The 27159-nt window shown below is 45.1% G+C and overlaps 1 protein-coding gene and 1 pseudogene across 2 annotated transcripts; one reads left to right on the forward strand and one right to left on the reverse strand.

The window, feature by feature from the left end:
* Positions 1-3607: 3607 nt before the first annotated feature.
* LOC308154440 lies at positions 3608-6138 on the reverse strand (annotated as a pseudogene). Its single transcript has one exon. The product of its transcript is annotated as an uncharacterized misc_RNA (transcript).
* A 1650-nt stretch (positions 6139-7788) lies between these two features.
* nrm (nurim) lies at positions 7789-11066 on the forward strand (the record flags this gene model as incomplete). Its single annotated transcript, XM_080525589.1, has 4 exons — positions 7789-7939; positions 8929-9122; positions 9711-9887; positions 10355-11066. The coding sequence occupies 4 exons, from the start codon at positions 7789-7791 to the stop codon at positions 10661-10663; spliced, it is 831 nt and encodes a 276-aa protein (XP_080381715.1). The 3' UTR covers positions 10664-11066.
* Between the last annotated feature and the right edge of the window lie 16093 nt (positions 11067-27159).

The following is a 27159-nucleotide window of genomic DNA, read 5'->3' on the forward strand; positions in this document are numbered from 1 at the left end:
GAGCTATATTGTCGCTGCGCGGCCTGCGCCTCCTCCGTGGTGTTGGAAGGGAGCGGTTCGCTTTGAAACACTTTCCCAAAATTGAGCTCTGGCCTGTTCTACGATGTCAGAAGAGTCTCAGGAGTGCAGATGTGTTTGAGTAGAGCCATCCTGCAAATCTGAGTAGGACAGCAGAGTATGTATATATATATATATTAGTACAATACTCAGATGGCCAATCTTCATACTCTGGGAGCAGAGTACCACACTGGCTGTGTACTGTAACTTGGCTCAATAATAAAAAATTAAAAAACACCAACCATTTCTTTATACTATAGGAGTGCTTAAAATTGACTCACCAATTGAGTCTCATCTATTGATGTAAAACCATTTTCTTAAAGTAAATAATAGTTTAATATGAACTTAAAAATAAAGAGCAAATAACTTTGTATTAATTGTTTTATCAATATGACTACCGGTAATATGAATATGACTAATATGACTATCACTGAACAGTTTTCCCTAACAAGACATTTCAGGCGAAGGTATGTTCCAGAGAAATAGTAGTCAGTAAAGACAATGTTAAAATAAAGCATTCAAGCTATCAATTCAGTCTTCTTAGGGGTAAACAAACTTGAAAATTAACAGGAGAATCTTTTCTTTCTCCCACAAAACGTGTTTGCAGTGTACAGAACCTCTGTAGGTGAAGAAGATGCGTTGTTGAGGGAAATGTAATGGGACCAAGCGCAACTAAAAGTAGAGCAGGTCAACGGGGAAATAATAAGAATAATAAAAAAGTCACACAGTCTAGTTGTGAACAAGCAGCAAATACATTGCTGCATTACAACACTTTCTTTACAACCATAGCCACTAAATTAGTTAACAATCTACCACCCCACTCAGGGCGCTATGGTGTAGAGCACATCCGTGCGTTCTACAATAAACTGGGTGTACGCAATGATGATTTTAAACTCACCATGGTGTCAAACGATGAGGTGTTTAAAAAGCTGGGCGCTCTACACTCAGAAAAGGCCACGGGCCATGACAATATTCCAGCCAGATTTCTAAAAGACTCAGCTGCCTCCATTACCCCAATCATCACCCACATAATAAACCTCTCCATCAAACAGGGACACGTCCCCCTTGACTTTAAAATAGCAAGGGTAACCCCACTGTATAAAAAAGGAAGCAAATTAGACCCAGGCAACTACCGACCTGTTTCTATTCTTAATTCCATCTCGAAACTTATGGAAAAAATAGTTTATGAACAGGTTGATAGGTACCTTACCGAAAAAAATCTGATGTATGAATTTCAATCAGGATTCAGAACATCCCATTCCACTGACACATGCCTTCTCTATTTGAACGACCACATCAACCATGAGGTGGACTCGGGCAAGTACTGCGGCATGGTCATGCTGGACCTCCAGAAGGCCTTCGACACAGTAGATCACCACATATTGTTAGATAAACTGAAAGCAATTGGGTTCGATAGAACATCGGTGAGCTGGATGCAATCCTACTTAGAGGGGAGGGAACAGGTGGTTAGTGTGAACGGAACACTGTCCCCCCCTCCTCCCAGTGACCTGCGGCGTTCCACAAGGAAGCATATTGGGACCTTTACTGTTCCTAATATATGTGAATGACATGTCATCAGCATGTGATTGCAATTTGTTCCTGTTCGCGGATGGCTCGGCTCTGCTGGTCTCTGACAGGGACATATTGCAGGTGGAAAAAGCGCTAAGCACTGAACTGAGTAGAATCTGCATCTGGCTAGCTGACAATAAACTATCAATACACCTAGGTAAAACTGAAACCATCCTATACGGATCCCCATCTAAACTCAGAAAGGCTGAACATTTTAAAATAAAAGTGGGTAACATTAATATCACAAGAAAAGAGGATATTACATACCTGGGCTCCATCTTAGAGGCAAATCTTTCCGGAGATAAAATGGCAGCAAAAGTAATCAAAAAAGTGAACCATAGAACTAGATTCTTGTACAGGATATCCTCACTTGTCAGTAAAAACACACTGAGGACCCTATCAGGAGCTCTCATTCAATGTCACTTCGACTATGCCGTAACATCATGGTACTATAGAACCACAAAGGCCCATAAAACAAGACTCCAGACAGCCCAAAATAAACTGGTTAGGCTTCTGCTAGGCCTCAACCCTAGGACACATCTAACCGCTGCTCATTTTTTGAGCCTTGATTGGCTACGAGTAGTTGACAGAGTGCAGCAGCTTGCACTGGGCCTGGTCTTCAAGATACGCTACACCACAAAGACACCCAAGTACCTGTCAACATACTTCCAAAAAGTGAACAACGTCCACACATACAACACCAGAGGAAGCTCCACGAACCACGTTCAACCGCGTTGCACCACAAACAAGGGGTTAAACTCGTTTGCAAACTATGCAGTAAAAATGTGGAACGCCCTTCCTATAATCTTAAAGGAGTGCAAAACACTGCCCACCTTCAAAACCACTCTCAAAAAACATTTACAGGAGGCTGCAATCCGTAACTGGACCCTCTAAAACAACAAAAACAAAAACAAAAATCAGATTAAAAGACCCGAACTACCCACTGTACATACTTTGTGTTTTGTCCCCCGCCCCCACCTGTGGTGTATGTCCCCACCTGTCCTACCCGATACCTTATGTTTTGTTGTATTGTTCTTCCCATGATGGATGTACGTTTATCTTGTAGATAGTAATAGTTATTTGTCTGTATTATCTTGTAGATAGTACTAGTTTTTTTCTTATGTCTGTTTTTTCTTACATGTAACGATGAATTGAAAATCAAGGACCCCAATTGAAATAAGCCAGTGGCTTTCTTGGGTTTTTATCCTTTTAGTTGACCTTGTATGTAATATGTACTTTCATGTACCTACTTCTGCAAATATTCTAATAAAGTTTTCAATCAATCAATCAAAATTGATATTAGAGACAAAATGTAAGTGTGGGTGAGCAGTAGTACTTGAAAGGGTCTGTGGTCACAGTAATTAGAGATGTACTTTTTCAGGAGATCAAAAACTCAGAAGGAGGTGGGGGATTGTATAAAAAGGTATTTTAATGACCTGCTTTGCAGAAGAAAAAATACACACTCCTAACTTTTTAAGGGAGGGAGGCTGAAACAAAACTGTCAAATGAGGCAAAAAAAAAAAAAGAGAAAAAAAGAAAAAATCTATGGTACAATAGTTCTCATTAAAACAAAGAACCTGCGAGTAACCCCCCCCACCCCATCCAGGGAGATTATGCATAACTGCCCTCCTGAACAACACCCCAGCCCAAAGCGTGGTATAAATATACACAGGTACATGAATATAAAAATCTGTTGTCTCTTGTTTGCCAATTCATCCTCAAACTTGTATTTCATGTTACACGACACCCATACTACTGCGTGTGTCAGTTATAGGTCATATTGTGCTTGTAAATGCAAACATGTATCATTTTTTTTAAGAGTGTTTAAAACTAACCATGTATCCTGCTTGATTCTTAAATGGGGGTGAGATTCAGAAGGGTGTGAGAGAGAGATGGGGGGGTGGGGAAACTGTAACGGGGGAGCATTACAGGGGGGGCGGCGCAGAAGTGAGAATTTACAATAACGGACGGTAGACACCAGATAGATGAGGAGAAAAAGCAGAGAGGATGGGGGGGGCTAAAGTGACTGTGTACACTGCCTCCATAACTATGTGTTGTACAATAATGTGCTAATATGTTAACGGGATGAGAAAGATAAGAGAGATGATGGAACGATAAAGACAAGAAAGGGATAAAGAAGAAGAAAGAGAGGGGTGGATATCCAGATTTAGATTCCATCACTTTCTGTTTTTGGGGGAGGGCCAGTTGCCGCGCCTTTCTCCACGATTGGCCCCTCCGTTACCGGCACCACCTCCACCCCCACCGGGCGGGCCTCGTGGGCCTCTTCCTCCTCCGCCCCCCCCGCCTCCTCCGCCTCCCCCCCCTCCCCCTCCGCCTCCAGCGTTGACCCTCCTGTTCTGTCTCTCCATCCCGGGGCGTTGGCTGGAGAAGCTTCTCTTGTTAGCCGCCGACTCTTTAGCGGTCATCTCTCGTTCTCCGACCCCACCTCCTCCTCCTCCACCTCCACCTCCTCCTCCTCTTCCTGGAGGGTGGTGATGGTGGGGGTGAGAGGAATAGGATTTCCCTCCCCCTCCCCCTCCTCCTCCTCCTCCGCCTCCCTCCCTCTCTCGGAACTCTGTGAAGTCACTGCTCTCCGAGGCGGTCTCCCACTCCTCGTTGGCCTGGTCTGAGTTCTGGTTGGAGAAGTCGGGGGATTTGGCGCCCCCTGTGGGATTGTGGTTGTGGTGGTGCTGAGGGTGGGTCTGGCCTGCGCTGCCGCCTTGGTTGTAGTGATGGTGGTGGTGGTGGTGGCTGTTCAGGTTCACTTGGTTGGGACTACCGATATGGCCGCCGCTACTGTTGTTGCTGGTAGTCGTCGTGGTGGCGTTAGCGTGGTTAGCATTCGGGGCGTTGCCAGTTGCGGTTGGAGCGATCGGAGCTCCGTCTGCTTCCTGAGGGGAATTCTGGGAAGGCGAGGAGGGTCGACCGCCTCCGATCACCCCGACCCCGCCTCCTCCTCCATTGATCCGGGCGGCGTTCTCGCACTCCTTCAGCCGGCGGAAGCGGGGCGGCTTGTCCTGCTGGTGCTGCGAGCGCCCGTGGCGCCGGCGGCGGGGGGGGTCTCTCGAAGCCCCGGGGAGGGAGTCCCCCCCCGTCAGGGCCGGAGGAGAGAGGAAGCGGGAGAGGGCCGCTGGAATTCGACGCGGGGTTGTTGGTGGAGGACTGCTGGGCTCCCACCCCTCCTCCGTTCTCTGTGGAACCCTGTGGAGCTGTTGGAGCGGTCGTTGCAGCAAGGGTCGACTGAGGCGGGTTTGCAGCCTGATTCTGGGCTTTGCTTCCGTCCACCGCCGCCTTGTCCTTCTTCTCCCCGCCACTCCCCCGGCCAGAGTCTTTGGGCCCAGAGGACTGCGACGGCGCCTGCTGCTGCTTCCGGACCGAACTTCCGGACTTGGAAGCCCAGCCGTGGGAGGAGGCCGAGCCCGATCCCGACCGGTGTCCTCCGGCCATCCCTCCGCCGCTACGGTAGATGCCCCCTCCTCCGCCGCCTCCGCCCCTGCCCCTCCTGGAGGGAACCCCACGGGGGGTGAACACCCGGGCCTGGGAGCCTCTGGCGGGAGCTGAACCACCGGCCGGGAGGTTCTCAGGGCCGACGCCGTTCTTCGCGGGCTTGCGGTCTTCCTTGTCCGACTGGGCGAGGTCGCTGGCCGCGCTCTCGCTGCCCGTCTCCGAGCCTCTCTGCCGCCTCCTCTTGGGGATCTCCTCGTACTCTGAGCCCTCGCTGCGGGTCTCGCTGCGGTTCCTGGCGCGCCCCGGGTTGGGCTGTTGCCCCCCCATGCCGTGTCTGCCGCCTCCCGACACCTCGCCCTTGAACTCCTGGTGGTAGCCACTGCCACCGGACGATCGGTAGTCTCGGCTCCGGCCTCCCGCCCTGCCACGACTGCTGCTGCCTCCGCCGCCGCCTCCTCCTCCTCCGGCGCTACCCGCGTACGTTCCCCGGTAGCCTCTGCCACGGCCGTAGAACTCCCCTCCCCGCCCTCGGCTGGCTCTGCTGCCCCGGGCAGGGACTCCTCCCTGGTGGTAGGACGCACCGCCACTGCCGCCTCTTTCGAAGGAGCGTTCTCTGTCCCTCCTGGAGGAGGGGTGGCCGCCGGAGTAGCACGACTGCGAAGGGACGGGGTGGTCCCCGTCTTTGGGCCCCTTACTCGTCCCTCCTCCTCCTCCGGTCGATCGGTCCTTCCCTCCGTTCCTGGGCTTGGATGTCTGGGCCTGTTGCTCGTCTTTATTACCGGCCTGTCCGGAGGAGGAGGAGTTCTGGAGGCCGTAGGGAGCGGCCAGAGACGACCCGGAGCAGTCGTGTGACTCTTTGCCGGCCGTCGTCGTCTTTTCCGCCCCTCCTCCTTCGCCCTCCCCTCCTTCTCTCTTCATCTCCTTCAGCACCGGCCTCTTGATGGGACCCGCCCTCTTGTTGGCGTTGACGCCGCCCCCCAACTGGCCGCCGGAGGAGGAGGGTTTGTGGTCGGACAACGCGGGGTTGGTGGACGACTCGTCCCCTCCCCTCCCGCCTCCACCCATGCCTGCGTTGGAGAGAGAGATATGTCCCCATCAACACCATATCTGAGAAAATTGGAAAAGACATGTCTAACTGTCTACCAGCATGTCATGCACTCACTGGCTGTGACACAAGTAGTTTGTACAGAATAGGAAAGACAACAGCATTCAACAAACTCAAGACCCATCTCAGCGAGCTCAAAGATCTGGCCCATTTTGGACTCTCTGCCAGCTTGGAAGAGTCTTTGCCAGTCGCAAGAGAATTTGCGCTACTCCTATATGGAAAGAAGAAAATGGAAAATGGATTGATGTGCACAAACCTGGATGAACTGAGGTTCATCATTGCATCAACATCAGATACAGCCTCTGCAAATCTGCCGCCGACAGAGGATGCATTTCAGCAGCATGTGCAGAGAGCAATGTTCCAGACAGCGGTATGGTGTCACAGCCACATGCCCAAACCCCTGTTATGGAGTCCTATTGGCAAGGGGTGGATTATCAGAGATGGGGCCATTCAACCTGTCCTTTTTACAAAACCCCCAGCACCTACAGAAGTGAGAGACATCACTCACTTATATTGCAAAGATGCAAAGTGTGGAGAGAGTGGAAAGTGCCAGTGCCTCTCTGTTGGCCTTCCCTGTACAGAGTTCTGCACCTGCTGTGCAGAATGTCAAAATGTGTCCCCTAATGTTTGAGGACTTTATTTAATTGTACTTTGAATTAAGGTTCCAGTTTTAATAAAACCTTTACTATTTACACCTATGTTTTAGAGGCTTGCAATTTAGAACTAATAAACTTTATTTTATTGGGTTACTCTTATTCTGACTATTTGGTGATGTAGTTCAGCCACCTGGTATTTCCCTCTCCAAATATGATGACCATCAGAGTGAGCATTCTTAACTTATAGGCTATTATGCCACTTATCCCCCATTCGGAATTTGACTGTATCAGAGAAGAGGTAGGCCTATGTCTAAAGAAATCTCATTTGCAATAGAACTGTATGAGATATTTCCATACAACTACTGGTTAGTGTTCAATAGCACCCTAGACAATTCAGTAATGATATATTTTTCAGGGATTTCTGTTTTTCTGACAAATTAGAGAAAAGTGATGGAGTCCTATGTTCCTGTCACCAAAAAGTACAATTTCCGTCTTAACTAAAGCTACGTTTACAGGACTATAATTCAGTATTTATTTAGGTAAATAGTTGTCTGACTATTTGGTGATGTAGGACAACCACCTGGTTCATACCTCAGCAATTCTGAAGAGGAAAAGAGTGATCATTCTCAAGTTATGGGCTTTTTTGTTACCTTCCCCATATTCGGCCTGGTCTGATTTGGCTATTTTTCAGGGATTGGGGTAGCTCTAAAGAACAAAAAAAAAAACTCATTTCCCCAAAAATAAAATTTGACAACAATCAATTTCATTAATGGGAGACCTTAAAGATAAGAAAAATCATTGTTGTCATTTGTTCTACCTCGGGTAGGGGTATCTCAAAATCTGAGGGCCCTTCCTGCTATTATGGCGTTATGTATTGCCTACATTAGTGCAAAAAAACTAAAATGCTGTAAGCAGTGACACCTTGTGGTAATATTCGTTCCCACATGTTTTCACCCCCGGAAGAAACGAAGCTGTCTCTCTAATCAAGAAACTAAACACAGGCCTAATGGAAACATGGCGTCAGTCACGGCTCGGGGTTTAATGTTCTGCACCTTGGCTCTGATCAACTTTGTCTTTGTGTTTATAAGCGGCGCTGACTTTGTCCGGTTCATCTCTTTTAGAGCCATATATCACAACATCACTGGAGAGTCCACTCTCTGTCAAGGTATGTCTCCTTGTTACAGTGTTACAACATGTTGCTCATCACAGTGGTTGATGCGACCGGAACACAAGTTAATAATACGGTAACAAAGTAGCTGGTGTGTTGGTGTTCAGATTCAGATTCAGATAACGTTTATTGCCATTATGCTTGACACATATAGGAATTTGTTTTGGCATTACAGAAGGTGCATTTATGCTTTTTTTCCACATATACATGAACAAAAACAAATACAAATACAAATGCAAAAACAGGACAACACAGGACAGACAGTGCATGGATAGTGCTGTATATGTATATATAAAGTGCAGTGCAGAGTTATTCAACGTGTATTAGCAGTGTTACAACAGCGAGCGAGTGAACTAGTAGTATGTAGACAATGATATTGTATTAGTATTATTATTGTATTATTTTCTGCACCATCTGACACTGTGTGACCGTTTGAAATACATCATGTTTGATGGCTGACTGCAGAACACTTCTCCGGCATAATAAGCCCCAATTGTGGCCAGATTCAAAGATGAACAGAAGTTCATGGGGGCTTTGCAAATAATGGGTTTTTAACCAGTTTGTCATTTGTTTGGGCTCATCCTGTTTATGACTGTAATTAATTCACGGCATTTCTGCGTGACATTGTGTACTGATGATAGGCTCGCAATGTTCTTTTCCGAGTCCGATTCGTCTGTACAATTAGGCAGAACAGATCTTTCCAGTCTTATTCAAACTCTCCGCGCAATAAGATGTACGCATGTGCAGTGTGGTTATTACCGCCCGGCTAGCTCAGTCGGTAGAGCATGAGACTCTTAATCTCAGGGTCGTGGGTTCGAGCCCCACGTTGGGCGCTACTACTTTTTCAATCATTCTAAATAGTACGGGACAAAGCGGTAGGTTAAAGTGTTCACATTTCGTTCCTGTAGATCTGCTATCACCTATTATAAGAAGATTGAACTTTTGAACTCTTTTATTTCCCTCTCCAACTGTGTCTTTGATCAAAGACTCAATACCATGGTCAGTAGCCTTGCGGGACAGCTCGGTGCTGAGGGCTCTGGGTGTGGACCTCGGACTGCTGGCTCTGTTCACGGCTCAGCACAGCTTACTGGCCTGGCCTCCCGTCAAGCAGGCCTGCCAGTCTGTCCTGGGCGTGCTGAACCGGGCCATGTACTGCTCCACTACTGCGCTGGCACTGCAGGTAACTCGCATGTTAGTGTCTCAACATCTCAAAGCCTTAAAGGCCAATAATGACCTATAATAATTACAATAATTACAATAGCTACATTCATTTGTGTTCTTATTATTCTTTTTTATTTCTTGTTGTTGTAAAATTGTTTTTATTAGCTTACCGTATCTTTATTACATTCATTGTTGTTGCTGCTGTTGTAAATGCTGACAGCGGCTCTGCCCATGGAATTTGGTTGCATTGTGTACTTGTGTTCAGTGTAATGACAAATAAACAGAACTTGAACTTGAACTAATGCCTTAATGGACCTATCGCTAAGCCACGCCCCCTTTGAAAACTCGGACAAACAAACAACGCTTCACTGACAGTGACTGACTGACCGACCGTGACTGAATGACATTCAATGACTTACAATGGCGGGAGTCGGCACATCTCTGAAATGTCTGCACATTTATTTTCACCATCAGATATTAGCGAGTTGTTTGTCCGAGTTTTCTGCCTGTTGTGACTTTTGCTGTGATATGATTGGACAATTTCTATTTTGGGGACGTGGCTTAGCGATAGGTCCATTCACAGTTGTCTGTCCTGTCTCCATACCAGATTTTGATGCGTTTCTGGCAGCCTGTGACTGACGCCCCGTGTCTGTGGTCAGTGCGTAACACACCCTGGGACATCTGGTTCCCCCTGCTGTGTTTCACCCTGCACTTCCTGTGCTGGGCCATCATGTGCAGCATACTGATGATATTTGACTATCCTGAACTCCTGGGCATCAAGCAGGTACGTCTATGTATGCAGACATGTTTGTTGTGTTCATCATTATACCTTTCACATTCTACACTGTATAAGAATCCTGCGTACATTATATTTCCTCTTCGGTTTAATGGCAATGCCTGATATCGGTGCCAGTTATTCTGTGGAAATGATATTTCAGAAGGATTATTCAGGGTTCCCACGGGTCCTTGAAATCCTTGAAAGTTTGTGAATTTGAGAAAAAGAAATCAAGGTTTTTCAGGGTTAGTTTTTGAAAATAGGTTAACATTGGTAATTGAAAGTGCTTGAATTCCCCTCTCTCTCTCTCTCTCTCTCTAAAAAAAAAATAGAATATGTAAAAATGTTTTACTTAGCTCGTCAACGAGTCTTGAAAGGTGCTTGAATTTGATGTTTCAGAAGGTGTGGGAACCCTGGATTATATTCCCTTTCCCTTGTTTCTCTTCACCCTCTCCCTCTCTCTCCATCCCTGTCAGGTGTATTATGAATGCCTTGGTCTGGGAGATCCCCTGTCTCTCAAGTCTCCGCGAGCCCAGCGTCTGTTTACTCACCTGCGCCACCCGGTGTGTCTGGAGCTGGGCGTGGTGCTGTGGCTGCTCCCCGCCCTGTCCCTGGACAGGCTGCTGCTGGCAGGCTGCCTGTCTGCCTACCTGCTCCTGGCTCACTCCTTGGACAAACAGGATTTCACCTACCTCAGTGTCCAGCTAAACAGCAAACTGCAGCTCTTCTGCGCGCCACAAGGGGGCAGTGCTCTGGCCGATGATGGTAACCAGAAGCAAGAGTAAATTGGGAGTCGTGTTGCGTGTTATTGTTGCACAAACAAATGGGATTGGATGAGAATTGTGGTACGTGCAGCAAATGACCACACTGAAATGCAATAATAATAATAACTTTTATTTGTATAGTGCTTTAACTGCAAATGTTGCAGCTCAATTACCTTTTTTAACATAAAAATAATAAGAATAATGTTACATGTAAATGTCACAAAGAATTTATGCAGTGCTTTTAGTGTTATAATAACTGTATTTGTGTGTTTAACTACTTCTCTCTAACTACTAGAAAATCCTGCTCTGATTAACATGATATTAGTCAGTTCTACATTCCACCAACATAACTACTGTACTGTATAGCATAACTACTGTAGTACTATATTTTAGTTTTTATACATTTTTTGTTTTTATACTGTAGGATATAATAATATCCTATACAAATCTTATATTGCCTTGTACTAACATTATATATGAATGGTACTATTAAAGGAATATTTGGTACTAATACTAATAATGGTACTATTAAAAATATTTAATAGAATTAAGTAGGCATGTCCTTTTTTTAAATGTATTTTTTTAAATATTAATGTTCTACACACACCCATATTGATTGCCTCTTCCCATTCTTAATATTTTCTCTCTATTTTCTTTTTTGTTTGTTTGTTTGTTTTTCCATGTGTCAAATATGTTGCAGTTAAATATGCATTTACATAAGTATTAAATTCAGAAGGTCAATTCCATGCCACTTGAGCTGAATGAATGAATTTGGTCAATTGAGTAGAAATATTATGTCATGCCTTTTAGAGAGGGGGGATGAAAGCAGAGGAGGGAGAGAGAGAGAGAGAGAGAGAGAGAGAGAGAGAGAGAGAGAGAGAGAGAGAGAGAGAGAGAGAGAGAGAGAGAGAGAGAGAGAGAGAGAGAGAGAGAGAGAGAGAGAGAGAGAGAGAGAGAGAGAGAGAGAGAGAGAGAGAGAGAGAGAGAGAGAGAGAGAGAGAGAGAGAGAGAGAGAGAGAGAGAGAGAGAGAGAGAGAGTGTGTGTGTGATGGAGAGGAACATGGAGATAGACATTTGCTATGGGAAAGAGGTTAAGTCCTGAGTTGTCACTCATACTGATGCTCAGTTGTCATTTTGACATCTTGCTGAGTTTTGCTTGCTAGGTTCAAATTCGATATGAAGTTAATTTACTTTGATTAGGCTACTTACATTTGATTGCAAATATATGATGTAGGCTATAACTGTCGGATACTCTAATTCCTCAAAGTTCTTGTGTAGACTACTTGGACTGTACCGAGAGTTGACGTTTAATTCCTGCGAGGTTAACTCGTACCCTTTGATTTGATTTGATTTTTGATTTGAGAATGTTTATTTTGGTCCCCTATACAATTCACAATACAGATATAAAACATTTACACAGTCACAATGCATAACACTAGGACCAAAAAGGTCACATGCATGTTGTTGTTGTTTTATTATCATGCATGCATAATCAAAACATTGAAACTTTTACAAACAAAATTTCACTTACGCATGTCAACAAAAGTTCAAAAATACCAAACAAAAACTATATTTAAACCTCTGTCTATACTTGTTAATCATCTTATTTTTAAATAATTTTTAAAATCCTTTTAGTGTACTACACATTTTCATTTCCTTTTCAAAAGTATTCCATAAGTTTACTCCTTTAACTGTTTACATCTTTGTTTTGCATTTGTTCTAATCTTTGTTTTCATAAACAAACATATTCCTCTGAGTTCGTAATTACTCTGTCTAACTTGAAATAGTCTCTGGATACAGTCTGCACGGAGCGCAGTCAGGGAATGGGTGACAGACGGGTGTCTTCTTTAGACAGAGGAGTGAGGGGGTGGGGGGCACCAGACGGGTGTCTTCTTTAGACAGAGGGGGAGTGAGGGGGTGGGTGTGGCACCAGACGGGTGACTTGTCATAGGTCGGACAGTATGGTGTGTGCCACTAACTCCCCTGAAGGAATCTAATGTAATTATCGGATTACAGTCGGACTGCGCTGAAGCTGAGGATATTAACTACCAATGGAGGTGTCTCAGATGTAGGCCTACATGCTCGGATTGTTCGCGAGGTGGTCGTTATCTAACCGAGTTACCGGCCTATAAACATTGATTAAGTAGATGATGGGCTATTTAATTGGAAAAAAGCAGAGAGGGACGTATTGGAATCGCGAGCACGTTACGCACACGTCCACGACCCAAAGGCGCACAGGATCAGGAGGAGATAGCAGGTCTTAAACGGACACAGGGGAGACTGTTACTTCGGAGTACCTAGGATATCGGTAAGTTTGGAAACGATTTAATAAAACATACTACTGTACTGACAGATTACAAAATAGATCATGGCTCAACGATTGTGGTCAACGATTTACAAACAAAGGCTATATCGAGATGTAGTTCATCTCCTCTATGAGTGAAGTGCACTTCATGAATGAATTATTATTTTTGATTCCACATAACATTACCTTTCATTACAAAAGCATTTACATTTTCTATCTCTAACAAAGCTAGCTAACAATCTAACACCTGTTTGGCTAGCCTTGTAAACATACACACACACTAAAACACATTGAACTTTTACTAGATTGTATTTAAACATGTTGCAGGGAAAATAAACAATTGAAAGAAAAATACCCTATACGTTTGAACTACATATTATCTACATTAGACTATATGCCAATATATTAGCCTATGTGTAAAATTCACAGTGGCAGACAGTATTTTAAGTATTGGTTACTGTAAAAAAAAAAAAAAAAAAAGCATTTGTCAATTTGTAATAAAATGAGTTTCTACTAATTAAAAAAATATATAATTTGATTATGTCTTTGATTTGTGTCTCACTATTTGTTCTTTTTGACAGATTCATTACCACCACAACCATAGAAGAGGAAAATCAGACAGTTGGTCTGTTTTTTCTCTGTTATGTCTGTCTCCTCATTACCAGAATGGAAACAACTCCTGCTGGAGAGAAAGAGAAGAGAGGAGGAGGATCGAGAGAAGAGAGAAAAGGAGGAAGAGGAGAGACTCGCCAGTATGCCTGCCTGGAAGCGAGGGATCATCCAGAGAAGGAGAGCAAAGCAGGATACTTTCGGGGACAGGGAGACAGAGAGAGAGAAAGAAGAGGGAGCCTTCTTCCAAGCTGTGGATGACAAGGCCCCATCTGAGGCGTCGCTCGACACGGACATCTCCGTGTCGGTGCTCCTGGGAAGTGAACCATCACTTAGTCCAGAGGGGACAGGGGGGCCATGGCTAGATGGAGAGACCGAACTACTGAGCCAGGTGTCTATGGAGACCATAGGCCCTGTCCATCAAAACCCATTCATTTGTGGATGGAGGGGGAGGGGAAGAGACTGGATGGACAGAGTTGGAGAGATGGGGGGCCATGAGAAAGAAGTGAATGAACAACAACACACAGAGATAGGAGGAACAGATTGGGAGAAGGAGATAGGAGAAAAAGGTGGTTGTCTCAATGATCATGATGGAGAGAATTCGGGAACGGGAAGAGATATAGAAATAAGAATAGAGAGGTACAGGAGGAGCGAGGGCAGAGAAAGAAACAGGGAGAGAGCTGGGAGGGAACCAAGCCGAGAGAGGGAGTGCCTGAAAGGGAAACAAGATGAAGAGAGAGAGGAGAGATACTCCGATCCTCCCAGCAGCCCCCTGTTCCCCCATCCACTGGTCTCAGGCCTTCGGGGTATTAGGGCAGACAACATTATCGTTATTGAACCAGAAAGAAACAGTAACAATGAGAGAAGGGGTAAGCGGAGAGAGGTGGAGGTGGAGGGTCAGGGAGAAGAGCAGGAGCAGGAAAACAGAGGCATGAAGATGGAGCTTTTGCCTGGGAGTGTTACAGAGATCAGAGCAGCTGAGATACTGATGATCAAACCCTCGGTTGGGACGGAGGACAGGAGGGGAGGTCTAAAAGGGTCCGGAAGAGAAGGAGATGGAGAGAGGGATTGTGAGAGGGAGCAAGTAAGAGAGATGGCGTGCGTTAGAGACAAGGAAAGGGGGGGGACTTATAGGGAAAAAGACTGGCCAAGGGGACAGGCAGCTACTCACAGAGGAGATAGGACATGTGGCACAGATGATAGTGTCTTCACTGAGAGAGGAGGAAGTAGGGTGAGTGAGCTGCTGAGTAAGTTTGGGCAGCATCCTAAGCATCCCAAGCCACCTTCCAGGTCTAAAAGTAGCGACAGTTTTCTCCGGCCCGGAAGGGATGGAGGTCTGGGTCTGGGGGAAAATGATGATGATCCATTCAAGGACAAAGTGAGAAGAAGAGATGGAACAACAAATGGAATGTTCAGAGGTGTGCCAAAACGTTCGTTCAGCTTTTCTGACCGAATAGTAATATGTGCAAAGGAGAATGGGGAGAATGACGAGGGAGGCCACCATGAGAAGAAATTGATAGAGAGGAAGTATTCGGATAGGACGGTGGTAGCTGAAGGGGGGGATGTAGTGGAGGGGGGATGGTCAGAGAAGGGGAACACACAGACTCTGCTCTCAGACAGAGAGTGGTTGGGAAAGCAGAGAGAAGGGCGCATGAAAGGAGATAGGGAGACAGGGGGACAGATGGAGAGAGAGAGAGTGATGGAGAGGAACATGGAGAAAGATATTTGCTATGGGAAAGGGGCAGTAACACCAGTTAAGTCTGAATCTACTTACAAGGGGACTGATGAGCTGACAGACATGGTGGATAGGGAAAAGGGGTTCACACTGGCCTCGGTTAAAAACCCAGAGGGCCTGATCTCATTTGCCCGACGAGTTCCTATCACACAGGACGGGAGAGCGAGAGCCGTGGAAAGAAAAGTGCAGTGTCTGAGGGAGGAGAGCGAGAGTGCGTTGGAGAGGGAGAGGGCTTTAGAAAGAGTGGTGATGGGTGGAAGACAAACGGACATCAGGAGAGGAGGAGGCACAATCATTCAGCAAAACTGTGCGATTATCTTGTCCATAGATAGAGCTAGTCCAATTCACGCTATTGACAGTCATTACAGACACGCATCTGCATTCACAGAATGCTCCAATCTGCTCCGCACAGTGGCACATCGGCTTGGGGACCCCAATAGAGGAGCAGAGTGGCATTCCGGTCGTTTAAGAGCACAGGGGCACCATTCAAACCAGTCAGCACTCTCACAGCACACAGAGGATCCCATCAATAAACTAGAGAAAGTGGGCGAAACAACGAATGCACGTGACGATGACAACAAGAGTGGAGCCAGAGCTTACAGGGTTTCAGACGAGGACATTCACAGTGAGGCTCATGCAGAAAATAGCGTCCAGGATGTCCCCAATCAGGGAATCACCCCAACTCCCCTTGAAATTCACATACCGAGAACTGTGTTCTATGGCGTGGAGGAAACGTTGGATAGAAAAAGGCTATGCATCCAAAGTGATGAAGGACAGGACAGAGAGGGAGGGAAAGAAGGAGTTGAGAGGAGGGATAGTTGGAGGGTTGGCAAGCCTTTGAGTCGCATCGAATCCCTGCGAAAGAAGATTCGTCAGAGAGAGCTGGATAGGCTTAGGATTATGGAGGGCGCGGGAGATGAGGGAGGGATAGAAATCAGGATGACTGAAGTGATAGAAAATGTTTGGACTCAGAGCGGAGATACGGACAGGTGGGAGGAGAGGGTCAGTGAAATGAAGAGAGAATGGGAAGCTGCTGTTCATGTGAAGAAGGGAGGAGCAGGAGTTACAGACAGGGGACAGGAAGGCCCTGCAACACAGACTTCTGCATCTGTGCTTGACGTCACACAGGACGTTAACGTGTCGAAAGCCACCCCCCAGCTTCCTGTTCCTCTCTCATTGTCGCAAGCTGTCAAAGGAGCGCAAGAAGCAAGAGGAGGAACCTCCATTGCAGCCTCTGAGGTAAAATCTACCTGCTCACACACAATCGAGAGGGAGGCCGATTCAACAGAACATGTAGAAGAGTTGGCATGGGATGACAGTGGTTGGCAGAGGCAACAGGACACCAGAGGACAAGAAGGAAACGAACAACTATTGGAGGAAGAAGAAGAATACATCCCACATTATCTGCCTCCTTCACACTCTCCCTCAGGGTCTCTCTCCCCCTCTCCGCCGCCTCTCCCCTCTCACTCTCTTGCTGCGATGAGTAGGATCTACCAACTGAAGCCGATGGGGCCTAGGACGGCAGTGTGCATAAGTGAGAGGACTGTGGACATCTCTGCACACACTCCCAAGGTACAGTCCCACATATCAGCACAAGAGTCGCCATGCAATCTGAAAAAGACATCCGATGTGACGAGGCTAGCACAGAGAGAGAAACTGTGGGGTAGGGATAAGGTTTCTTCTGGCGACAGCGAGTTGTCTGGACTTCAGACGGTGCAGTCTCAGGTGGAACAGCTGCAGCTGAGGGAACAGGAAGTACAGAAACTGTCGCTCGTCGACGACAATGCGGCACAGTCCTCGACACAAAAAAACAAACAGTTGAAAGACAAAGAGTCAAAAGCAGTGCACCAGAAGCCGAGAACACCGCACCAGCAGAACGAGGACCGCCAGAGGACACAGCCAAAGGAGCAGCAGACACCCTCCAGTCCCAGAATCCAACCCCAGACATCTCAATTGCGTTGCTCTCCGAGAACTCAATCAAAGCAGCAGGTCCAATCCAACCAGTCAAATCAGCCCAGATCCATAACTATAAACTCTCGATCTCTCCTTGACCCCTCTCCTGAGAACTTACCAAAACCAGAAACCAGGGGTTGCCTCCCCAGCCCATCACCTTCTCCATGCTCACCCTCCCCAACCACGTCCCCCTCCGTCTCACCCTCCCCATCTCCGACTCCTACCCGCTTCTGTATCAGGAGTGCCTCTGGAGGCCAGGGGAAGAGGGGGGGCACCACCATCACCATCAACCCCAGGAGGCCTGTGGGAGGGGCAGCAGTGGCAGCAGCGATACCAGGCTCCTCGCCCAGGATGTCTGCCCAGACCAAGACCCAGACCCCTGCCCAAAACGAAGCAGGCGAGGGAGGCAAAAAGAGATATCCTACTGCTGAGGAGATCGAAGTGATTGGCGGGTATCAGAACCTGGAGAAGTCGTGCTTGGTCAAGAACAGAGACTCTCCCAAAAGGGTAAGAGAACGCCAGTGGGGCATGTAGCAGATTTAGCAATTTATAGTGATTTTGTGTTTTGTGGTTCAAATGGATGCTCCATATAGTGTTTCTTCACACTCATAGTATAACAATCAGTAAATGTCCACCTTCCCTCATCTACGTGTTTTACCGTATACACTTGAAGGCCCCCATAAAATGTATATCTTATAAGATATACATTAGAATCCCCTTTCACTGGGAATGCAATACATCATGTTTGATTGAACTGAGAAGTTAAAACACATTGAGTTAGCGTGTTAAAGCCTTGTCAAGCACACCATCGTGATTCTCAGCTACAATATACTCACACCAGATTGACTTTATTCACCATTCACCATTCCCTTTTTACTGTAGCACATGAGGATACATTTAATGCATGTGTTTAGGAATCCATATCTTACACTCCATATCTTCCCCCAGAAATTCTATACATAGTACCCCTATTTCAGGGCACCTGAAAATAGGTAGCAGGTAGTAGATGTCTCAGGAGGAGCAGTTAAGGTGTAGCCTTGTACATGTATTGACATACACTTGAGGCAGGAGGAGTGTGAAAAGGAAACCACAATGACGTACTGAGACAGCCACCCTCCTTCCTCCCGTCTCTTTCTGTCTCATTGTTTCTCATACTCAGAGTCATGCAATCCACAGCTGTCCAACAGCCAGTGTTAGGTAGTGCAGTAGTTACACTACATGTAGCTCATCTATTATTTAAACTACATTTTGCAGTAGCTTGGTGGTAGTTAAACTAAATGTAAATCTTAGTAGTGTTTTCAGTAGTAATTACTTGTTTGCTATAACTGACTGGCATGTGTTGGACAACGTAGTTTTGATGTAGTGAGCTGCTTTTTCGAAGTACCTTTAGTTTAACAAATTATATTTCTCTATAATAATAATAATAATTTTATTTGTACAGCGCTTTTCATGCCGACGTTGCAGCTCAAAGTGCTCCAATCATTATATAATCATCATTTCATTATTTAGTCATTTAAAGGCAATATTAAAAAGATGGGTTTTTAGTCTTGACTTGAACATTTGCTGAGGTTGCATCCCTAATGTAAACTGGCAGTGCATTCCACAATTTGGGTGCATAAAATGAGAATGCAGCCTCACCAAATCTCTTCTTTTGTACATGTGGTACACAGAGAAAACCAGCGTCAGAAGACCTGAGAGCTCTATTGGGCTGATATGCTAGCAAAAGGTCTTTCAGATATTCTGGTGCTGTGCCAGTGAGAGCTTTATAAACAAGCATGATCTAGGGCAGGATTCCTATTTATCTGTAGTTTAACCTAAACTTGTATGGGCATGACTAGTGTCCTACATGTGCCACACACCATTTTATAGCAGGTTACATACTCATAATAGTACATCAAATCCTGTCTTTGACTGAGTCAGCCTTCACCATTCTGACAAGTCTTCCTTTGTGTTCCTGTTTCTGCTGGGCTTGTTTGCTGCGCTGGAATTTTGGCAAACAAACACTTTAGTTCGACCAAATTGACCTTCTGTCGTATTAGTGCAGTGTTAGCCAGTGTAAGACAGAACACAACAAACACCACAGATTAAACATGTTTTGTGAGATATTTTATATACTGTAGATGAGGAACCTTGAGATGTTTCTTCTGTGTTTTTGTAGAAATTAGTATTGACAGTCCCACTGTAACTTAATTTCCCCCAACAAGCTTGTGTGTGTGTGTGTGTGTGTGTGTGTGTGTGTGTGTGTGTGTGTGTGTGTGACTGTGGGACAGTCTCTCATTTGCTACTGAGAGAGGGTAACAAGGAAAGGGAAATAATGAGGAGAAACAAAAAGAGCAAATTAATGAATGAATGATCTTTATTGTCATTGTACGGCGACAACGAAATTGAAATGCAAACCGTAGGTGCTAACAAACAAAACACAGTCCTAAGATAATAAAAAACAAGAATGAGACATAAATAGACATAAATAGGGGGATATACCTAAAAGTAATCGGTAGGAATCTGAGTATGTATCTATTATGTTAACTTGTATACTTAGGCTATATACACTATATGGCCTATTTACAAGGGGGTATATAGACAGGGGGGTGTTAGCATGTAACTATGTACTTTTATAAACATATAAACATATGAACTAGTAAACTTATATACAGTGTATGAAAACCCAAACACAAGAATGTAAACATATTGCACGGTTCTAGAACATTGCACATTCCCCAAAATGGCGACAGACAGAAATGAGTCAGGCGAGGTAGGTAAGGCCTTTACAATGCCGCTGTTATTTGTACTAACGCTGTGTGACTCCCTTGCTGTTCACACTGCGTATTCTCAGTCATTTCCTCTATCAAGCACGCTCACTTCCTCTAGAGGGGAACAAGAAAGGCAGTGAAAGAGAGAGCAAAGACATGAAGACATGAATAAATCCTTTTTGAGTGAAAAGGCAAGGCAAGGCAAGTTTATTTGTATAGCACATTTCATACAACAGGGGCAGTTCAAAGTGCTTTACATACATTATTTAAAAATACAGCAAGAGGAGCATAGTAAGAAAATACAAATTACAATGAATAAAAGCAAATACAGTGCCTTGCAAAAGTATTCACCCCCCTTGGCTTTTTACCTATTTTATTACATTACAACCTGTAATTTAAACATTTTTTAATCAGAATTGTATTTGATGAATCTGCACAAAATAGTGTTAGTTTTTAAATGAAATGAGAAATATATATATAAAAAAAGAATTAAAAAAAATAAAGAACAGAAAATTGGCATGTGCATATGTATTCACCCCCTTTGTTAAGAAGCCCCTAAAAACTTCTGGTGCAACCAATTACCTTCAGAAGTCACATAATTAGTGAAATGAAGTCCACTTGTATGCAATCTATGTGTCACATGATCTGTCAGTATATACACACCTTTTCTGAAAGGCCCCAGAGGCTGCAACACCTAAGCAAGAGGCACCACCAACCAAACACTGCCATGAAGACCAAGGAACTCTCCAAACAAGTCCGAGACAAAGTTGTTGAGAAGTACAAGTCAGGGTTGAACACTTGAAATTGAAGTTGAAACAGCGGGTATAGAGAGGAGAGAGGGGGGATAGTTGGAATTATTGGACGTCATGACGTAATCATAACAGGGGTTGGTAAGTATAGTGGTATTATAGTGTTATAATCCTATAGTGTTATAATCCTATAATGGATGCATGCAGCTCTCCTTGACTGTAGCTGTCCTGCTGAAATGCTTTTGCATTGGTGCTTTCGACCACCTGTTGCTCACGTTGCACTGCCCTTGAGACTGTTTGACGTCAGCTCCCTTGCCTTCCTCCAGGCTGGTGGGCTCTCCCCCCTCAATCCCTATGCTAAAACGACTCCATGTATCTGTTAAAGAACCCCTTTTAGTAACATTTCAGAGGTTGAAGAGCTCATGGTCCTCAGTGGTATAGATCTCAACACGGCGTCTCCCTCTGTCTGTTTTCCCCCTGTGTGTGTTTCTCTCAGTCTGTTCCTCTCCTCCATCTTCTCCCCTGCTGTGTTAATCACTTCAGTCAGGAGGATTAGCCTCCTGTTCCTGGGCTTGATTTGTCTAACCTCTCTCACAGCAGGTTATTATCAGACTACTGTATCTACACGTGGGTTCAGTCAGTCTCTATAAGATCCAAGACACTGTGGTGAATATTGTCATACACCAACCTCCTGGGGAGACTAGGTTTAATTTTAAGTCCTGGCCGCCTGTTAATACTATATTATTATCGTGCAGTCAGTAAATAAACGGCACACATATGTTACTCAGTGGAGCTCCAGACAAGCTAATTGTGGAGGATGTATACTATAGGTGCCTTGTATTTCACCTTTTGACACGATAAAGACAACGCGATATGAGTTGTTTTTTTGTTTGTTTGCCAATAATGAATCTCTATCAGACCACTAGCTTGACAAGTTGCAGCTGCCTGTCAGTCTGTCAGGGTGTGTATGTCAGTCAGTCTGTCAGGGTGTGTATGTCAGTCAGTCTGTCAGGGTGTGTATAGACAGATAGACAGACAGACAGACAGACAGGCAGGCAGGCAGGCAGACAGATAGACAGGGCTTCTGACAACTGAAACTCACTTCGCTATCACTGGTCTAAGAGTGTATTTAAATACATATATATGTCTATCCATATGTCTGTCAGTCTGTACATGTGTGTAAGGGTGTGTATGCTGTACAAAGCCCTTGACTTCTTTCCTCCCCCTCCAGGTGAAGGTTTGCTTCAACGAGGCCCACCTAGAGCAAGTGTGTGAGTACCCATCAGAGATCTCCCTGCTGGCCTCTGCCCCCTACCCCCAGGAGAAAGGGAGGGAGGAGAGGGCACAGGAGGAGGAGGTGCAGGATGAAGAGGAGGTGGAGGAGAGAGGAGTGTTTGTGTCCAGGAACAGCAGGAGTGTGGGGGCAGCAACCGGAAGAGTCCTGAGAGTTGGTCAGTAGTGTCACTTCCTTTGAAAATAACTGCCAATTCAAATCCAGACAATCAATAAACCAACAGTGATACGTCAGTTGACATGTAGAAATAAAGGAAAAATGCCCCGCGGTGGTGTAGCGGTCTACGCACTGGCCGCTAGTGCATGCTGCCCACCGGGGCCGGGGTTCGTATCCCGGCTCGCCAGATCCAGATAATGGCCGAGGCACACGGGAAGCGGCATATTGGCCGGCCGCTTCCGAGGGGGGGTATAGGAGTATTTCTGGACTAGGATCCGTCGCGCAACACCGCCCCCTGGGGTGCCGGAATAACAGTACTGGGCTCGAGGAGCCAGTCAGCCTAGTCTGCCTGGCGCCCTCCTCTGGGACTGCCGGCCACGGGGTCGGGCGGCGGATCCAATGCAATAGGCAGGGGATAATTGGATGCTAAGTTGGGTTAAATTGGCTACCAAATTGGGTGAAAAAAGGGATAAAATCTGAAAAACAAATTTAAAAAAAAAAAGAAATAAAGGAAAAATAATAATACAATAATAATAATAATAATTCATTATATTTATATAGCGCTTTTCCGAGGCTCAAAGATGCTGACAATATGGGAAAAACAGAAAACAAAGAAACAACAAGCAACAGATAACATGAGCACGTAGAACACAGAGTTAATGAACGGGGAACACAGTAACGCAGCAATGTCCAGGGGGGGAGGGGGTTGGCAGGGTTAGGGGAGATGGTTAGGCGTATGGGAGGTTGTATGTGTGGGAGAACAGGTAGGTTTTGAGGTGGGATTTAAAAGTGGAGAGTGAGGGTGAGTCTCTGAGTGGTTGAGGGAGAGAGTTCCAGAGGCGGGGTGCAGCTCATGAAAAGGCACGGTCTCCGAAGCCTTTGAGTTTTGAGGGTGGGACAGTGAGGGGAACAGTGGATGAGGATCGGAGGGTATGGGTAGGGCGGTGGGGGAGAAGGAGGTCATGCAATAACATGAGAGAGAGAGAGAGATAGTCAAAGTGTTATTCTTCTGCATTGTACTCACAAAAGAAAGACTGTTCAGTCATGTGGTGGTAATTCATAAGTCTCTCTTAACCCCCCTTCATCTCTCTGTTTTACAGATGAATCTTGCCATCGGTAGACGCCTGTCATCTCGCCATATTGCGTATTATCACGTCATGTGATGTGATCAAGGTTTTAAATGTTTTATTCGGCAATACATGTGTTTTTGTAAGTATTTTTAAAAATACTGTTTGTTTGTTTGTTATCCTTTTCATGTAAAATAATTCGTTTAACCTAGGATCAGAGACTATTGATTTTGTATAAAATGTACATTGTTTTATGTAGTTACTGAGAAGGTTTGTTGAAGCATGTAATGGAGTATTAATGGCAGAAATTACTTAAATGACCTCCAATGTGAGGGTAACAGTGATATTATTATGAATTACATTTACATTTATATTTTTGGCATTTAGCAGATGCCTTTATCCAAAGCGACTTACAACAAATACATTTGTCTAAGTAAGTGAATGATCTATCCATCAGTCATCGCAAGGAAAAGTACTCTCTGCTTGGGCCTGGGGCCATTGGCAATCATAATGCTAGAAGAAAGAAGAATTATTATTATTATTTGTTTTGGTTTTTACAGTAGAGAAACTGTACAGGGGGGGTAGAGGGGAAGGAGATGTCTCAGGAGGGACAGTTAAGGTGAAGCCTGAAGAGATGGGTCTTGAGTATACATCGGTAGATAGGGAGTGACTCTGCAGTCCTGACAGCAGTGGGAAGCTCGTTCCACCAGCGGGGCGCCAGGATGGTGATCGGGTAGCACGACTGCTGCACCCCTGTAGAGGCGGTGGTGCCAGTCGGCCAGCAGAGGAAGAGTCGGAGTGTGGGAGAATTTGGGGAGGTTGAACACCAAACAGGCAGCAGCATTCTGGATGAGCTGTAGAGGAATTATGAATATGAAAACATGGTACATAGTAAATATATATGAGTAACTTTTTTGACCATCAGGTTTACTGTTGGTTGGGTGATGATCACATGTCTATGCAAATTAGTGGAAGATACTTATCGTTAAAGAATGGTGGAAAGAATACTTTAGTTTGTTCTACATAACGCAACATAAAAAACAACAACTGTAAACTGTAAAGATTGAGTGATGTTTGTGTCATCTGGTCTCTGTGCCTGCTGGATTTGCTCATACAGATGTTATAAAGATCATAGATTGTAGATAGATAGATAGTCCATTATAGGCCACCTGTAAAATTATCAATGATAATTATCATTAAAAAAATGACTAAAGTAGTCATGTTTGAACCTCAAAATGGATTTTGCCTTAATGCTCACATAACGAAACTCAGGTAAATAAATAAATAATGATTTGATGTTTTTGAAAACTATAGATATTGCTGTTGTGTCTAGGTCTGTTTCTTGTGGAATTAATGTGGAAAAAATGGAAAAGCTAACAGCTAACATTGGTATTAAAGAATGGCCTACGCAGTTTGTGAGGCAAAGCAGGCACTGGTACCCATGGAATGATTCTCAATTCATCTCATCTTGAAGCTAGGATGTAGCCGGTATCTCAATGTTAGGTAGGCTATATGCACAATCTAATAATTAAAATGTAGTGAATTTAATGTAAGTGTATTAAAGAATACAATTCAAATATATGTATAGCTTCTCTTTATTACAAATATGCTAAATTCCTATACACCAGAGCCTTTTGTTTCAGTTATGTTACTTTGGCATAACGTTTTTTTCTGTTTTCTATTGTGGTTGAAGAAGCTGGCTTTATGAGAAATTAGAATATATTTTTATGAACTACAGTATGAAATTACTGGTTGGTTGGGGTGGGCTGTATATTGTGGACATCAATTTATGGAAAATGTGATCAGACTACATGCAGCCTGTGCATAAGACGGATGGAAAACGAAAACATTTTCATTATTAAATGGACTGACTATAGCACCTTATTCCAAAGCACTTTACAACGGCCTCTCATTCACCCATTCACACACCAATGGCGACAAGCTACCATGCAAGGCGCCGGCCCGCTCACTGGGAGCAATTTTGGGGTTCAGTGTCTTGCCCAAGGACACTTCGACATTGGGCCAGCCAGGGCTCGAACCGCCGTTCTGCCAACCTTGAGATCATTAGATGCCAGCTCTACCTCCTGCACCACAGCCGTCCACGCCCATTAGTACACTTAGTACATGGTTATCAGTTCATAAATGATTATAAACTAGGAGCTAGGATAGGGTTTGGGGTAGTTTTCGGGCTCGAGGTAAGGTTAGGGTTAGGGCCAGGGTCAGTGTTAGGCCTGGTGCTCCGATTACAGCCAGAATAAGGGTTACGGCTAGGATTAACCCTCCTAACCCTAGCTCCAGCCTTACCCTAGCATAACACTAACCCTATATAACCATAACCTTAGCCTTCACCCTAACACCTACTTCTTAGAAGCACATTGGCAACAGTTCAGTATGCATCAGTTCGTGGTGTGACACCTTGTGGACAAACCTTGCTACCGCACCTTGCTACAGCACATAATATACACAGACAGACTGCGATGTTGTTATTGTTTCCCCCCTGCTAGCATGGTGTGGTGCGGTGAGTGGGAGGTCGGGCTGGGTGATCTCTGGTGTAGTGATGTTACGCTCGACGCAGTAGTCACGACACATACAAATACAGATGCTTGTGTCAAATTGGCAAAAACCACGTGACTACTCGAACGAAGCCTTGTACGTCACACAATCACCTCTGACCGATGTGTCAATCATTCCGCAAACGAGGCGTTCCAAGTTTGGTTCTGCATAAAATGACGTGAAACTCTCTCTCATATTCGAGGGTTGTAGACAGAGTGGAGACATACGGAAGCTAGACAGAATTTATTGACAGAGACAGAGACAGAGAGACAGAGATAGAAATAGAAATAGACAGGAGATTGGTAGATATTGATAGATAGATATAGAACATACAAAGATAGTCGTAGATTCATAATTGCAACACATAGGCTAACCAGATAGATACACATACATAAAAATAAAAAAAATAAAAAAATACACCAGGCCCACATATACATACATATAGACATACATAGACAGTGTGAGTGAATGTGTGAGTGATATTGAGAGAGTGTCAGAGATTGAGTGAACTTGTGCAGAGTGAGGGAGAGTTTGAGCGAGTGATAGAGAGTGAGGGTGAGCGAGAGCTAGAGAGAGAGAGGGAGTAAGGGAGAATGGAGGCAGGACGAAAAAGAGCCAGATCATATGTGTGGGAGCACTTTTACTTTCTAACTCCCAGCAAGGTCAAGTGCATGATCTGTGCTCAGGAGTTGTCATATAGCTCCAACACGTCCTCCATGCTGCGCCACCTCAGAGCAAAGCACCCAGAGACCACACCTGATGCACCCAACATGGCTGGTGCTGGTGCTGCTGGTGCAAGGCAAGGTATGTGAAATGTAGGCTATACATGTGCAGGAATGACTCATAGAGCTTGGAATGGAGGTACATTGAAACATAATAATGTATTTAAGATCTGCAATAACATAACTACCTGTATTTATGTGGTTTTATTTTAAAGGGCGGCAAGCAGAGCTGGATGAGTGCCTACTGGACATGATCATCAAGGACTCCCAGCCATTTTCAGTGGTGGAGGATGCTGGATTTATAGGGTTTGTCCAGAAACTCGACCCTACCTACATCCTCCCCACAAGACAGGCACTGAAAATGAAGCTGGCCTCCAGATATGAGGAGGCCAAGGCCAAGGCCAAGGCTGAGGTGTCCCGTGCCCAGATAGTAAGCTTAACGTCAGACATGTGGACATCCATGAATATGGACGCTTATCTTGCCATCACCTGCCACTTTATCGCTGGTGATGACTGCAAGCTCTCCACCGTGCTACTGGGGGTGGCCAAATTCCCTCAGACGCACACAGCTGAGCATATCAAGGAGGCCAAGAGTGTTCTGCTGGGAGAATGGGGCCTGAAGGA

This window comes from Nansenia antarctica, assembly GCF_963989245.1.
Source record: "Nansenia antarctica genome assembly, chromosome: 3".
NCBI classification, from domain to species: Eukaryota; Metazoa; Chordata; class Actinopteri; order Argentiniformes; family Microstomatidae; genus Nansenia; species Nansenia antarctica.